The sequence below is a fragment of the Nomascus leucogenys genome, chromosome 16 (assembly GCF_006542625.1).
Source record: "Nomascus leucogenys isolate Asia chromosome 16, Asia_NLE_v1, whole genome shotgun sequence".
Lineage (NCBI taxonomy): Eukaryota > Metazoa > Chordata > Mammalia > Primates > Hylobatidae > Nomascus > Nomascus leucogenys.
The window spans coordinates 94773716-94788787 of record NC_044396.1 but is presented as its reverse complement, the minus strand read 5'-3'; the positions used below and the strand labels follow the sequence as shown (position 1 = coordinate 94788787).

At 58.2% G+C, this 15072-nt stretch overlaps 1 protein-coding gene across 1 annotated transcript; it reads left to right on the top strand.

The window, feature by feature from the left end:
* Positions 1-6425: 6425 nt before the first annotated feature.
* Positions 6426-9038, top strand: LYPD2 (LY6/PLAUR domain containing 2). Its single transcript, XM_003280739.4, has 3 exons — positions 6426-6566; positions 7792-7911; positions 8766-9038. Exons 1-3 carry the CDS (start codon positions 6509-6511, stop codon positions 8963-8965), a joined length of 378 nt encoding a protein of 125 aa, XP_003280787.1. The 5' UTR covers positions 6426-6508; the 3' UTR covers positions 8966-9038.
* The last annotated feature ends 6034 nt before the right edge of the window (positions 9039-15072 follow it).

Here is a 15072-nt window from a genome sequence, read left to right as displayed (position 1 = left end):
TTGGGAGGCCGAGGTGGGTGGATCACTTGAGGTCAGGAGTTCAAGACCAGGCTGGCCAACATGGTGAAACTCCATCTCTACTAAAAATACGAAAATTAGCTGGGCATGCTGGCATGTGCCTCTAATCCCATCTACTCAGGAGGCTGAGGCAGGAGAATCACTTGAATCCGAGAGGCAAAGGTTGCAGTGAGCCCCGTCTCTACTAAAAATATGAAAATTAGCGGCCGGGCGCGGTGGCTCATGCTTGTAATCCCAGCACTTTGGGAGGCCGAGGCGGGCGGATCACGAGGTCAGGAGATCGAGACCACGGTGAAACCCCATCTCTACTAAAAATACAAAAAAAAAAATTAGCCAGGCGTGGTGGCGGGCACCTGTAGTCCCAGCTACTCGGAGAGGCTGAGGCAGGAGAAGGGCGTGAACCCGGGAGGCGGAGCTTGCAGTGAGCCGAGATCGCGCCACTGCACTCCAGCCTGGGCGACAGAGCGAGACTCCGTCTCAAAAAAAAAAAAAAGAAAGAAAATTAGCTGGGCATGGTGGCGTGCACCTATAATCCCAGCTGCTCAGGAGGCTGAGGCAGGAGAGTGACCTGAACCCGGGAGGCAGAGGTTGCAGTGAGCCGAGATAGCACCATTGCACTCCAGCCTTTGACAGAAGGAGACTCTGTCAAAAAAAAAAAAAAAGGGAAGGGGAGGGAGGGGAGGGGATCATGGTCCCATGAACAGTGAGCCCTGTGGGTGGAGTTGGCTCCGGTTCTCAGTGTGAACAAGCCCTGCTGCTACCCGCTGCTCCTAACAGGGTAGGGGGCAAAGAACATGCACAGACAGATGTTCCCTGCAGTTTTCCCATCATGAAGCTGCAGGTGAGCTAACCTGCGTGAGTGCGGAGGGTGGCACTGGAGGGCACATCCCTTCTGGAAGGACACGGGAGACCTCTTTCCAACGTACAACCCTTGGTGCTGTTTGTGCCTCCACTTCCTTTTCAACATAGGAACATTGGTTTAGGAGCCGTTGGTCTGTGCTGCTGCGTGACCCGGAGAGCCGGAGCCCAGGTGGGGCAGCCCTTGAGACTGAGGCAGGCTGCGCAGGAAGGCTCGCTGGGCCCTGGAGCTGCAGTGGCAGAGAGAGCTCCTCTGGGTTCTGGGCGAGGGTGGGTGTTGCCAACATAAATTGGGAGGGACTGTGCAGGGGACAAGGCCACAGAGGGGAACAGTGCCAGCTCCTACAGAGCTCTGCGTGTCAGACTTGGGATTGTGTCTCCTGCCCACTCAGCACCTCTAAGCCTGACTCCTTCCAGCCAGCCCCCAGGCCTCGCTGGACGCCACCAGCCCTCCCTGAGCCTTGCTGGCATCTAGCCTGGAAGGGTGCCCCAGGCCTGAACTTTTGACATTTCCTTTTCCCCGTCCACCCAGGAAGCTGCCCGAAGAGAGGAGTTCCTCTTTTGGAGGCAAAAGAACAAATGAGGCCATCCCATACGAGTGTGATCAGAAGCTACCCTGCCCCGGGCTTGGCCACAGCCTCTCACGTGGGGCCTGGGGACTCCTGCCCCAAAGCGGAGGTGCTCGCAGCACACAACGTGGACGGGGTGAGAGGATGGAGGAGAAGCCACCAAGAGCAGAGCAGGCGGGGCTGTGCACAGGCAGGGCGTCCCTGGGTGCAGGGGAGAGGCCCCCAGTGCTGCCCCTGTGGCACCTCACTGTGGCTTGGGGCCAGCGGGGAGCCCAGCCTGTGTTGTTGGAAAGCCCAGGCCTCCACCCACAACCTTGCCAGGGCACCGCCTGGCGCTGCAGGGGCTGGAAAACCACAGCTCCCTTTCCCAGGGGCCCTGGAGCCTAGGGGCGACTCCTATTTCCTGAATATGGAAGGCAGGAATCCAGGCAAGGCACCTACTTCTGTGCTGGCCACGCGGAGTCCTGGCTCACGGGGCTTCCGGGCCACAGGCCACCTTGCAAAGGTATACATGTGAAGGCAGTGGCTCCTGCATAGGCCCCGCCCACCGCCTCCCTGATAAGCAGTGGGTGTGGGGTCTGGTTCCAGGAGTCTTTCCTCAAGACCCATTGAGGCCATCAGAAGGCATTATCTACAAGTGACCCTTGAGGGTCAGATTCTGGAGCTGGTCATCTGACCTCTGAGGGTCCCATCAGCCGAGAAGATGGGCAGCAACAAATCAGCTTCCAAATCCCTCCCCTGGGATGAGCTGGCTATGGAAGGTGAGGCTTCGGGGACGGCGTGTGGCTGCACTTCATCGTAAGGGTGGGAACGGGGAAGGCAAGAGCAGAGGCCAGAAGCCACCTCCAGTGAACCTCAGCACTTGCAGAGAGAATGACAAAGTCGGGGGTTTTACTGTTTGGTGCAAGATGCAGCCAGGGATGGAACACGTCTGCTAGTGGCAGAAAAGGAAGACAGAGACTGAAGCTGGAGGAGGATGCAGTGCGCGTGGCTGACTGGCAGGTGGAGGGGTCACCCAAGGAGGAATGGGGGCCCTAGAGCAGAGAGCAGCCTCCGCAGATCCCAGCAAGGAAACAGGGATGTCAGCCCTGCAACCTCAAGGACCCGGATTCTGCCAGTGCCTGAGTGAGCCTGGATGAAGATTCCTTCCGGAGCCTCCAGGTGGAGTCCAGCCCCACCACACCTCGACTGTGGCCTGCGGGACCCTGAGCAGAGAGCTCAACCGAACCCACGTGGCAAGAAAGACCAGAGCTAAAAATGGGTGTTGTTTTAAGCCACTAAGTGTAGGGTGATTTGCTACCCAGCAATAGACACTAGTGCAGCTTGAGGCTCTGACGAAGCTGGTGGCCGCGTTGAACAGGCCCACATGGCCAGGAGCTGAGGGCAGCCTCCACCAATAGACAGTGAGGAACAGAATTTGGCCAACTGCACACCAGTTTAGAAGCAGGTCCTCCCCAAGCTGAGCCTTCAGATGATTATGGCTCAGCCCAAGCCTGCACTGTAGCCTGGGAGTGACCCGGCAGCAACATGAAGCCGTGCCCAGACTCCAAAACAGAAACAGTGACACAGTAAGTGTGGGCGGCCACAGGATACTGACTGACCACAGGGCCTGAGCAGACACAGAACACTGGGTGATGACGGGACACCAGATGACCATGGACAGACTCTGGTAGCACGGACATGGCAGACCATGGAACCTGAGCTCCCATCCCACCCTGGGTACCATCCGACCCACTGACCTGTCAGCAGAAACTGCCAGGGACCAGGGTGTGACCTCTCTTCTCTGCTGCCCTCCCCCACCAGAGTGCCTCTAGGTGACAGACTTGAATCTTCACCCTGGCCCATGGAGAGGGATCTGGGGAAGGTCCTGGAGAAGGGCTTCACAGCAGGGGTCCAGTGTGCCCAGAAAAGAGGCAGTGGTGTGGGAGCAGGTGTGAGGGCCCCATCTGATCCCTGGATCACAGTTCAGGGGTAATTTCTTGAAGTCAGCAGCTCCGGTGGCAGCCTGACAATTCCTCAGTTTAGCAGCAGCATTACTGTGGTTGGAGGTCATCCCTAGAGGCTGTCTCTGGTCTCACGCTGAGCCCTGATCCTAGTTACACACTGATCCCAATACAATTCACAAGCTGAACTCTGACATTTGTTACATGCTGAGCCCTGCTCCTGATCACACATTGAGCCTTGATCCTGGTCACAAGCTGAGCCCTGCCATTTGTTACATGCTGAGCCCTGCTCCTGATGACACACTGAGCCCTGATCCTGATAACAAGCTGAGCTCTGACATTTGTTACATGCTGACCCCTGCTCCTAATCACACACTGAGCCCTGATCTTAGTCACAAGCTGAGCCCTGATATTTGTTACATGCTGAGCCCTGCACCTAATCACACACTGAGCCCTGATCCTAGTCACAAGCTGAGCCCTGACATTTGTTATGTGCTGAGCCCTGCTCCTAATCACACACTGAGCCCTGATCTAGTCACAAGTTGAGCCCTGACATTTGTTACATGCTGAGCCCTGCTCCTGATCACACACTGAGACTTGATCTTAGTCACAAGCTGAGCCCTGACATTTGTTACATGCTGAGCCCTGATCCTGAACACACACTGAGCCCTGATCCTGATTACAAGGTGAGCCCTGACATTCGTTATGTGCTGAGCCCTGCTCCTGATCATATGCTGAGCCTTCATCTTGGTCCCAAGCTGAGCCCTTCTCCTGATCACACACTGAGCCCTGATCCTGATTACAAGCTGAGCTCTGACATTTGTTACATGCTGAGTCCTGCTTCTGATCACAAACTGAGCCCTGATCCTGGTCCCAAGGTGAGCCTTGCTCCTGATCACACATTGACTCTGATCCTGGTCATGTGCTGAGCTCTGACATTTGTAATATGCTGAGCCCTGATCTTGATAATACACTGATCCCAGATTCTGGTCACACACTGAGCCGTGACCCAGAAGTTCCTGGTGGAACTGAGGAGGGAAGGGTGTGGTCTTCCTGGAACACAGTCCTCCCAAACAAAGCCAGCCCAGACCCTGGCTAGGCCACATTTTTCCACACCCCAATCAGGCAGCTGCAACTTTGCAGAAAGGCTTAGCCTGGATCTCTCAAGTGGGGGTCAGGCAGAAATTCTAGGAGGAGCTGAATGCCTAGAGACCAGGCGTGTATTCTGGATAGAAGGCGCAGGTGGGGCCCCTGGGTCTGAGGACAGGAAGGAGCTAGGCCATGCCATGGCAGAGGAATTGGGTCAGGCCTCAAGAGGAACCCAGGGTGTGTAGGGTGGGGTGTCTAATCCAGTTAGCTGCACCCAGCATCAATGGCCAATTGCAGCGTGGCAAAACCAGACAGGCTTGCTGCTGTTCGGCCTTCACCCAGCCCTGGCTGGGTGGCCTTGCCTAAGTCAATTACTTCTTAGAGCCACAGTTCCCTTATGCAAAATAAATTCATTAGCACTGTGCACCTCCGAAGCTGCAGTGAGGAAAAGTGAGATCCACTAGGCTAAGTCTCTGACACAAGTGGGGCGCTAGGGAATCCTTGGTGCCCCACTCACCACCCCTGCACACTCCACCCCCACCTAGTGCTCAGGGAGACACAGGCTCTCCCAACCGCTGGGGCGAAGACCAGATCCCAAACAGAGCTGATCCAGCAGGAAAGCCTGGGGACATCAAAAGGGCCATGGCAGGGAGGGGGTGTGGGCAGGAGAGTGCGGTCGACCAAAGACAGAATTTCAACCACTGGGACAGAAGAGGGAAGGGCATTCCTGGCAGTGGGAACAGCAGGAGCAAAGACCAGGAGGAGGTGGGATTTGGGCGCTCAGGCTGAAGAGCGCCAGTGTGAGTCTGGGCTTAGCTGAGATCATGGCCTTGACTGCCAGGGCCCAGGAAGACACAGGCTGCTTGTCACGCATCTGTCCCCCTACCCTCACACCCTACACACTGGCAGCTGCAGGACTGGAAGCAGGGGGTGGCAGGATCACAGACCAGGCACAACCTGGGGAGGCTGGAGCAGGCAGTCTGGGGGGATGCCCGTGGGGGGAGCAGGGAGCTGAGCGAAAGATGGCCTGAGTCATCCCAACCCAAAGTCACTGTCCCCTGTCTGAGCCCCGGGTAAGGAACTTTCCCTCAATTTCCTTACCTGCAAGGAGGTGGTAAGCCCTGCCTGAGGGCGGCTTTATCAGAAGGTTAGAGAGGAAGGTAGCCAGCTGGCAGGTGGCTGGAGGCATGGGATCAGCACCCCCAAGAGACCCCAGCTCCTCCCCACCCCACTCTCCATCCAGGACCTTCTCTGCTGACCCAGTAGTTTTTGGCATTTGTCTCCTTAAGCCTCTGAGCAAACCCTGTAGCTGGCTGTCCAGGTGGCAGTTCAGTCCCAGGCCCCCAACACCCAGCCTGACCACTCGAAGGAGCTCAGAGGTGGGACCAAGATCCTCCTGGGAAGATTCCAGCCCAGAATCTTGGAAGATCCAGCCTTGGAAGATCCAGATCTGCCTTGGAACACAGATGACCTGAGGCAGGAGGGATCCCTGAGGAGCCAGGAGCAGAGAGTGGCCCGTCACACTCCCCTGCCCCCTTCCAGGCAGTCTGGGGGGTCCCTGGGCTGCCTGGGGTGAGCCAGTGGGGGCTGTCCTGAATGAGGGGAGTGGAGAGAAGAGCCGAGGCATCCTGGATGAGGGGGGTGGGGAGAAGAGCCGAGGCATAGGGTGTGTAGGAGCCAAAGGTCCCCACAAAGGGAAGAGGGGGCAGCCCCAGGCCATGGTGGCGGAGGTGGGGAGCTGGAGGGGTCAGGAAGGGGCAGGGAGGGGAGCAGCCTGATACTGGAGGAATGAGGAAGGGCCAGGGAGGGTCCCAGGCGGGTGGGGTGGGCCTAGAGGGCCAGGCTGGGAGTGGGAGGAGCAGCCTGGAAGGTTGGGGAGCCCCTGGAGGGGCGGGGTCTTCACACCTCCACCCTGGGGAAACTTGATCCCACTAATCCGCTCAGCAGACCGGTCTGTCACCACCTCACTTGGTGTCTGCTGTCCCCGCCAGGCAAGCCTAGGGTGAGAGCACAGAGGAGTGGGCCGGGACCATGCGGGGGACGTGGCTGGCGCTCCTGGTGCTGGTGCTGGCTGCCTGCGGAGAGATCGGTGAGGTGTGGGACCCACAGTGGAGCTGGGGTGGAGGGAGCTACCACGCACTGACATTCACACTGTTCCCGGGAGGGCGTCCCAGGAAGGGGCCTCAGAGGCAGGAGAAGCCAGAGCAGCGGGGCTGGAGTTTGGCCCACCCCTGGCCATAAGGAGGGGAGGGTGGAGATGGAGAGAGGGGCGGGTGGTGAGGGGGGCGCCTAATGAGGGTGAGCAGAGGGTGGCCTTCGAGGTGGGCGGGGGCTCAGCCAGCCACATCCCTGAGCACCAGCCTGGGTGTCACACTTTATGGGGGGCTATGGGCACCCAGAAGGGCCTTGAGCGGGGAAAGGAAGGGGACCCCAGGGAGGCTCTGAGGCTGGGGTGGCAGTAGGGATGGAGAGGAGTGGGGAAACCAGACACATGGGGTGGAGCGACTCTCTGATGTGGGGCCTGAAACAAACATCAGGGGCAACGTCCTGGACTTAACCAGAAGCAGCTTGGCCCAGAGGCCCCTGGCGGATGGCTCTGCCCATTTCCCAGAAACAGGTGCACCAGAGAGGAGCAGAGGCCCCGCTGCGTCCCCACAGTGGGGACAGAGAAGTCAGGCCTAGCTGTGCAGCTGGCTGCCCCGGCCAGCTGGAGCCAGCCAGACCCACCTGGGCTGCTGTGGTTGGAACCAGGGTCACTGGAGCAGGAAGGAATTGGAGCTTCTCCAGTCCCCACCCCTGCCGGCCTGCAAGTCCCTGTGGGAGAGGAGTGGGCACCCAGACACAGCCCGGATGCAGCCTGGCACACCCTGCATTCCATGGGCCTCCTGGCCTGATCCCTTAACCTCCACAGCAGCACTTCCCTGATGGGGAAACTGAGAGGTAACCTGCCCCCAGCCACACCCCTACCCGAGGCTTCTTGCCCAAGGTGCCTCTTGCTATGAAGATGCCAGGGTCTCGGTCCCCCTGAGTCTCCCAAACACTTCCAAAGGGGCTTGGCTTGGCTCTGCCTAGGCCTTGCAGGCTGGATCCCCACCCCCAGCAGCTGACTCTGCCTCTGGGATGCAGGGTTCCGAGGCTGAGCCCGGCCTGTCCCCAGCCGCAGGCTCCTGGTATTGCTCCTGAGTTTTGGCTGGTGGGGCATCTTGACCCTGGCCAGTGTCACTGTCCTCTTCAGACCTGGACTTCCAGGACAGACTGTCTCTGGGCTTGGGAGGGGTGGAGCCTGCCTCACCGCCCTTGTCCCTTCTCCCTAGCGCCGGCCCTGCGCTGCTACGTCTGTCCAGAGCCCACAGGAGTGTCCGACTGTGTCACCATTGCCACCTGCACCACCAATGAAACCATGTGCAAGACCACACTCTACTCCCGGGAGATAGGTCAGTGGGCACGGAAGGCGGGCAGGGCTGGGTTCCCGGTCAGAGCCACCTCCAGCCCAGTCACACTCTACTCCCGGGAGATAGGTCAGTGGGCACGGAAGGCGGGCAGGGCTGGGTTCCCGGTCAGAGCCACCTCCAGCCCAGTCACACTCTACTCCCGGGAGATAGGTCAGTGGGCACGGAAGGCGGGCAGGGCTGGGTTCCCGGTCAGAGCCACCTCCAGCCCAGTCACACTCTACTCCCGGGAGATAGGTCCCCCCCCCCCCCCCCCCCCAGTGGGCACGGAAGGCGGGCAGGGCTGGGTTGCCGGTCAGAGCCACCTCCAGCCCAGTCACACTCTACTCCCGGGAAATAGGTCAATGGGCACGGAAGGCGGGCAGGGCTGGGTTGCCAGTCAGAGCCATCTCCAGCCCAGTCACCACCAGCCAGCTTGGCCCCAGTGCACAGCCACCACCTCACCCATCTCCAGAAATGGCTTTCTGCCCAAGCTAGGCCTCCCTCTGCCCTCCCCTTTCTTCCTCTCTCCCTCATGTCCTTCAGTGGGAACACATCTGCAACCTCGTTTTGGGGGGGAGTGGAGAGGTGGGCACACTTACAGGCTTTGGTTTCAACGGTCACCTCGGGGCGGGAACTGCCCCATCAGGCCGGGTGCAGAATGCCAGATGTGTGCCTGGCACATGGTAGACAGCCAGACGTCGGTGGGAGGAAAGAGGAAGAGGAGGGCACTGGGCCAGGAGGGACGGAGACCCAGGTGGGTGACGCCAGAGCGAGGCTTGCATGAGGTGGTACCGGCAGGGACCAGGGCTTGGAGGCAGTGACCAGCCCTGACGGCTGACTCTTCCCGCACCCCACAGTGTACCCCTTCCAGGGGGACTCCACGGTGACCAAATCCTGCGCCAGCAAGTGTGAGCCCTCAGACGTGGATGGCATCGGCCAGACCCGGCCCGTGTCCTGCTGCAACACTGAGCTGTGCAATGTAGACGGGGCACCCTCTCTGAACAGCCTCCACTGCGGGGCCCTCACGCTTCTCCCACTCCTGAGCCTCCGACTCTAGAGTCCCCGTCCACCCCCATGGCCCTGTGCGGCCCAGCCCCAAATGCCTTGAAGAAGTGCCCCCTGCACCAGGACTCCTGAGTCTCCTTTCTGGGCACAGACCTGCCTTCCAGGGCAGAGAGAGGGGCCCCCAGCTGCATCTCTGACTCCGTTCCTATCCGTCTGTTTCTCTTCCTGCCTTCCTGTGATGTTAAAGCTCTATCCCATTGCAAGAACAGCCACTGGGCCTGGGACCCCCACACAAACCATACAGATCTCTGCCCTCAGGGGATGTGGGGGCCTGACCAGGGTGGGGCAGCAGCTGAGACCCATGGGCAAGGGAGCACCACATCTACCAGGGTGAAGTCAGGGCCAGCTCCTTGGAGGAGGGGGCATTAGGGCCAAGTCTTGAATGATGGAGAGATCTGGCAGGCCTTGAGGGCAAGGCATGTCAGGTGGAAGGGAGGTCAAGGCAGTGACCAGGAGCTGGGGTTGTCCTCTGGAGCACCCCACTACCCACCTCCCCAGCCTCAGTAGGGCCTTGCCCCAAGGCTGATGGTGGAGGCTGCTTTGAGGAGGAGGCCACAGGCTGGATCCCAGTGAGTCCACTGCCTGCCTCCCCAGGCTCACCCCACATGTCCACCTCACATCCCTGCCCTCACTCAGCTCTGCTCCCAGGGGTCAGGTGCCCAGGGGTTCGGGTGCCCAGGGCTCAGGTGCCCAGGGGGTCAGGTGCCCAGGGGGTCAGGTGCCCAGGGGGTCAGGTGCCCAGGGCTCAGGTGCCCAGGGCAGCCACAAGTCCTGGTGCAGAAGGGGCCTTCACTTCACCTTGGCCCTAGGCCAGCACCCCAGTCCTCCAGGCAACTCTCCAGGGAGTCCCCTGCCCCAGAGGCCTCCAGGCTGAGACTCCCCATGATCACAGGCATGGACGTGCATGCACACACATGCACGTGGTCCTAGAAACACACAAGGAACTCAAGGACATGAGGAAGGACAGGACCCAGTGGCCCTCCTGCCCAGCGCCGGCCCCTCCCAAGGGCTGCCCAAGGGAGGTCGTGGCAGGAGGTGGGCCCCAGCCTGGCCAGAAGAGGAGAATGTTCACCCTGGAACCTGCCACTCCTCCCGGACCCTGCAGACCCCCACTGAGCCTACCCACCTCACCCTCCCTGCTCCAGCAGCTGTTTCTGGGCCCCTGGTTGTCACCCTCCTGGGGCCAGACCTGTAGTCCACAGTGGGCGCTATGGTGCAGGGCCAGCTCCCAGGGGCCCCACCACCCGGAGCACAGCCACCATCTGTCAGAGACGCCTTGGTGGTAAAATGAGGGCAGCCTCCTGGAGAGGAAGGGGCCTGGGAGGCTGGGAACATTCTAGTGCTGTCTTGGATGCCCCATCCGGGCTGTGACCCTGTGCTCTGATTTTGTCAAGAGGGAGACATGCTCTCAGCCATCAAACATGTCACAGCTCTCAGCTGGCTTTTCTCAAGACTCCCACAAAGTGGCCTCAAAGCCTAGGCTGAGACTCTATTTACACACACACACACACACACACACACACACACCCTACAAACACACATGCATTTCACAACCCCTCACAGAGACTGGGAACAAGGCCTATCTGTGACCAGAGATCAGGACTCAGCCTGGAAACAGGATCAGGGCTCAGTCTGGAATCAGGATCAGGGCTTAGTCTTTGGCCAGTGATCAGGGCTCAGTCTGTAACCAGTGCCAGGCCTTGATCTATGATTGATGTCCTGGCTCCATGTGTGAGCCTGTGGCTCAGCCACGGAGTATGACTCAGTCAAGGGCCAAGGATCAGGATTCAATCTGTAACTAGGGTCCAGGCTCAGTGTGTGATTGTGTGATCAGGAAAAGGCTTCAGTCAATGATAGGGAAAGGGGCTCAGCTCAGGCCCAAGCACAGGCTATGAGTGAGGCCCAATCCAAGCCTTAGAGCCCTATCTTTGACCTTAACCTCACCATCCATGATGCCACCTTTTGGGTACCTGTCCCTGAGATTCCCTATGACCCATGTCCTTCATCCAGGCTTACTCCTCAGCTTGCCAGTGGGGTAGGAGAGGCTTATAGTGAGGTGCTAGGGCAGGGACCCAGGGCCCCACCAGTGCAGTGCCCTGGGCAGTTTCACAGCCTGAAGAAATGGGCAGGGCAGGACATGGCTTGATGGGAAAAGGAAGAGCCAGTGGTTCCAGATTTTGGTTAGAAGAGGAGCCAGGAGCAGGCAGGCGAGGGGAGGAGTTGAACTCAGTGTCTGGTGGTGCAGGCCACTCCCACCCCTGGCGGGCTGATGGAGTGGGCTCTGCTCCTCTCTAGGACCTGCCAGCTCTAGCACCCTCTGCCGTGGCCCCATTACATCTGGCCCTGAAATCAGAGGAATGATGAGACCACCTTGCCAGCCGCCCTCTTTTTCTCTCCTACTCCTGACCTCCCCGAGGCCACCTGCTGTGACCTTCCAGAACAGGATGAACACCTGCCACACTTCCTCAGGGAGCAGGGCCCAGCCCACCCCAGGGCAGGGATGTCTGGATCTCAGATGCAGACAAGAGAGCCAGGACAAGGCTGGAGCCCAGCACCAACCTTCAGGAGGACAAAGCACCCTCAGGACCTCAGCCACCATCTCCCATATCTCAGCATTAGCAATCCCCCCACCCCACTGCCAGGACATCTTCCTTGGCCTCAGCCCTGTGCCCACTGTCATCATGCCATCTAAGCCACCAGCCAATGTCCCTGGGTAGCTATCACAGCCACCTCCAGCTCCTTGCCTCCCCCTCTGTACCCTAGCCCACTGTTAAATCAGCAGCCAAACCTGAGAGCTCACTCAGTGCCTGTCTATGCAAAAAACCTCAATCCTCCAAGGAACTTGACTAGCTATCAGACTTGTCTGTGAGATGTGATTGGCTCTGCAGCCTGGACACAGGGTCAGAACCAAGGCTGGGGGTGTCAGACTGGTGAGTCCGAGCTCCCATGGAAGAAGGCCTGAAACAGGTCTGTCCCAGTGGGGCAGGTACTGCCCTGAGAAGGAGTAAGATTCCCATTCCTAGGGGTGTCCAAACCTGTGCTAAGTTCTGTCAGAGAGGCTGCAAGAGCATTTGTACCCTAGGGAGAAGTCAACCTGAATGCCCACAAATACCCATCCTGGGTCACCTTGGAAGAAACAACATTAAGCCTGTCTTTAACCACTCATCCATCCATCCATCCACCCATCCATCCATCCATCCATCCCTCCTCCACCCACCCACTCATCCATCCATCTCCCCTTTTAGCCATACATTATTCACCTATCCTTCCTTCTACCCATATGCCCACCCACCCATCCATCACTCTCTCCATCCATCCACCCATCCCCTATCCATTTATCTATCCATCCATCCATTCACTCATCCATCCACCATCCATTCATCCACTCATCCATCCACCCATCCATCCATCTTCTGTCCAGTCTCCATTCATTCACTCATCCATTAATCCCCCATCCATCAACCCATCCACCCACTCCTGCATCTATCCCTCTTCTGTCCCCCATCCATCCACCTACCCATCCATCCACTCACCCATCCATCCATGCATCCACCCACCCATTCATCCATCCATCCCCCATCCATCCACCCATGCACCTACCCATTCATCCATCTATCCCCCTTCCATCTACCCATCCATCCATCCATCCATCCATCCTCCATCCATCCCCCATCTATCCTTCCACCCATCCAACCATCCATCCCCCATCTATCCATCCATCCATCCATCCATCCATCCATCCATCCATCCTCCAGCAAATGCTACTCAACAGTCAGCATGGTCAGACCCAGGCTGTGGGAGAAGGATTCTTAGAGGAATGGAAACATGTTCTACTTGAGGAGATGACAGTCCAGTGGTCCCTCAGGCCAACCCAGACAGGGCAAGCATCAAACACCAACGGTGGTGGTGGGGCTTTTTGACTGCATGCTGAAGACAGTGGAGAGCCAGGGAGCGTTTCTGGGAAGAGCAGTGCCATAGGCCAGTTTGCATTTTAGCTGGTCTCTCTGAGTGGAGGGTGGAGAGTGTAGCCAAGGAGAAAGGGCCAGGCCCCTGGGAAAGAGACCGGGCTGACATGGCAGATAGCTGGGGCTTGGTGTGAACTGGCTCAGTGCTGCAGGCCTATCATGGATGAGAACTCCGGGTTTGGGGGATTGAGCTGCCCTCAAAAAACCTGGTCTCCTGCTTCCACATGTCGGGAAAAGGTGTGGATTCATGGAGAGGCAGGAGGAGGGGAGGGCAGTCACCTAACTAGGGCATAAATTCTCCCTGCTTGAGTTGTGTCTGACACAGTGCTGCTTTTCCACCTGCCAATAGGGTGCTGGGCTCAAGGATGGGCCAAGTTAGTGCCCACTCTTCCCACACAGCGGAAAGGCTGCCTGTGCCCCTCTGCTGGCTGCTACTCCCACCCAGAGCACCCTCTGAGGACTTTCCTCCCTTTCAAAGCCAATGCAAGCAGCAGCTGAGAGCAGTACCCCTGTCCTCAGCATCCGCCCACCTCTGCCCCAAGTACACCTGCACTGTGATCAGCACAGAGCTGAGCTGAAAGTGTGATGGAGGCCCATCCTTTGCCAGATACTTGCTAGTTTTCACAACCACCCTCTGGCAGATGTTCCCCTGACCAGTTTATAGATGAAAGAAAGTGGGGTGAGAGTCCTTGTGAGTAGACATGGACTACACAGGAGGCCGGGTGGAGCTCAGGCTCCAGAAGCGGACAGTCTCTGACTCCTCTCGAAACATCTGGGTGTGTCTGTGGACCAAGCCCTGGGGAGAGGCTGCTCTTGGTTGCCATCTGTGCACCAACCCATGTCAGCCCCTTTGTTTGATTTGCAGTAACTACGCCCTCCCTTGGCTTTCTTGCAACCATCCCACAGCCTCACACAACTCACCTCAGCCCACAAGGCCAGGTCACTTCAGCTTTCAAAACTACAAACAGAAAACCAAAGACTGGAGGGAAAAAGGGGCCACACCAAGGCCACAAATGGAGAGAGCAGTAGGCCAAGACCAGAACCCAGGACTCCTGGTGCCAGCCCGGAGCTCCTTCCAGCATCGAATTCTGCCTTGGAAGGGCCCACTCCCTACACATTTGCTGCCACTTTTATAGCCACCCATCCCTCCATCCCTGAAATCTCCCATCCATTCATTCATTTTTTTCACCCATCAACTCTCTCAAATGTCATTCATTCAATAATCCATCCACCCATCTTCCCCCATTCATCCATCCATCCTCCACCCACGTATCCACCCATCCTCCATCCATCCATCCTTCTGAAATCGACCCATCCACACATCTATCCAACATTCATCCATGCATCCACCCACCCATCCTCTGCCCATCCACCCATCCATCCCCCATCCATCCACTCATCCTCCCCTCATCCCCCACGCATCCACCCATCCATCCCCCACCCATCCATCCCCCACTTATCCATCTACCCATCCATCCACCCATCCATCCATCCACCCATCCATCCATCTATCCATCCTCCACCCATCCTCCATTCATCCCCCACCCACCCGCCCATATATCCTCCACCCATTCCCCATCCACCCCCATCCATCCCATATTCATCCCCCACTCATCCATCTACTCATCCATCCACCCATCCATCCCCCACCCATCCATCTATCCATCCCCCACCCATCCTCCACTCATCTCCCACCCATCCACCCATATATCCTCCACCCATTCCCCATCCACCCCCATCCATCCCATATTCATCCCCCACTCATCCATCTACCCATCCATCCACCCATCCATCCCCCACCCATCCATCTATCCACCCCCCACCCATCCTCCACTCATCCCCCACCCATCCACCCATACATCCTCCACCCATTCCCCATCCATCCCCCATCCATCCCATATTCATCCTCCACTCATCCATCTATCCATCCATCCATCCATCCACCCACCCATCTATCCATCTACCCATCCAGCCATCTATCCATCCCCTACTTATCCTCCACCCATCCACCCATACATCCTCCACCCATTTCCCATCCATCCCCCATCTATCCACCCATCCATCCATCTATCCATCCCATATTCATCCCCCACTCATCCATCCATCCACCCATCCTCCACTCATCCCCCACCCA

Bases quoted from the DNA above. Each gene is read 5' to 3' on its own strand.
- LYPD2 (XM_003280739.4), top strand. From the start codon at position 6,509: ATGCGGGGGACGTGGCTGGCGCTCCTGGTGCTGGTGCTGGCTGCCTGC. The intron at 6,567-7,791 runs GTGAGGTGTGGG...CCTTCTCCCTAG, and splicing joins GGCTGCCTGCGGAGAGATCG to CGCCGGCCCTGCGCTGCTAC. The intron at 7,912-8,765 runs GTCAGTGGGCAC...CGCACCCCACAG, and splicing joins ACTCTACTCCCGGGAGATAG to TGTACCCCTTCCAGGGGGAC.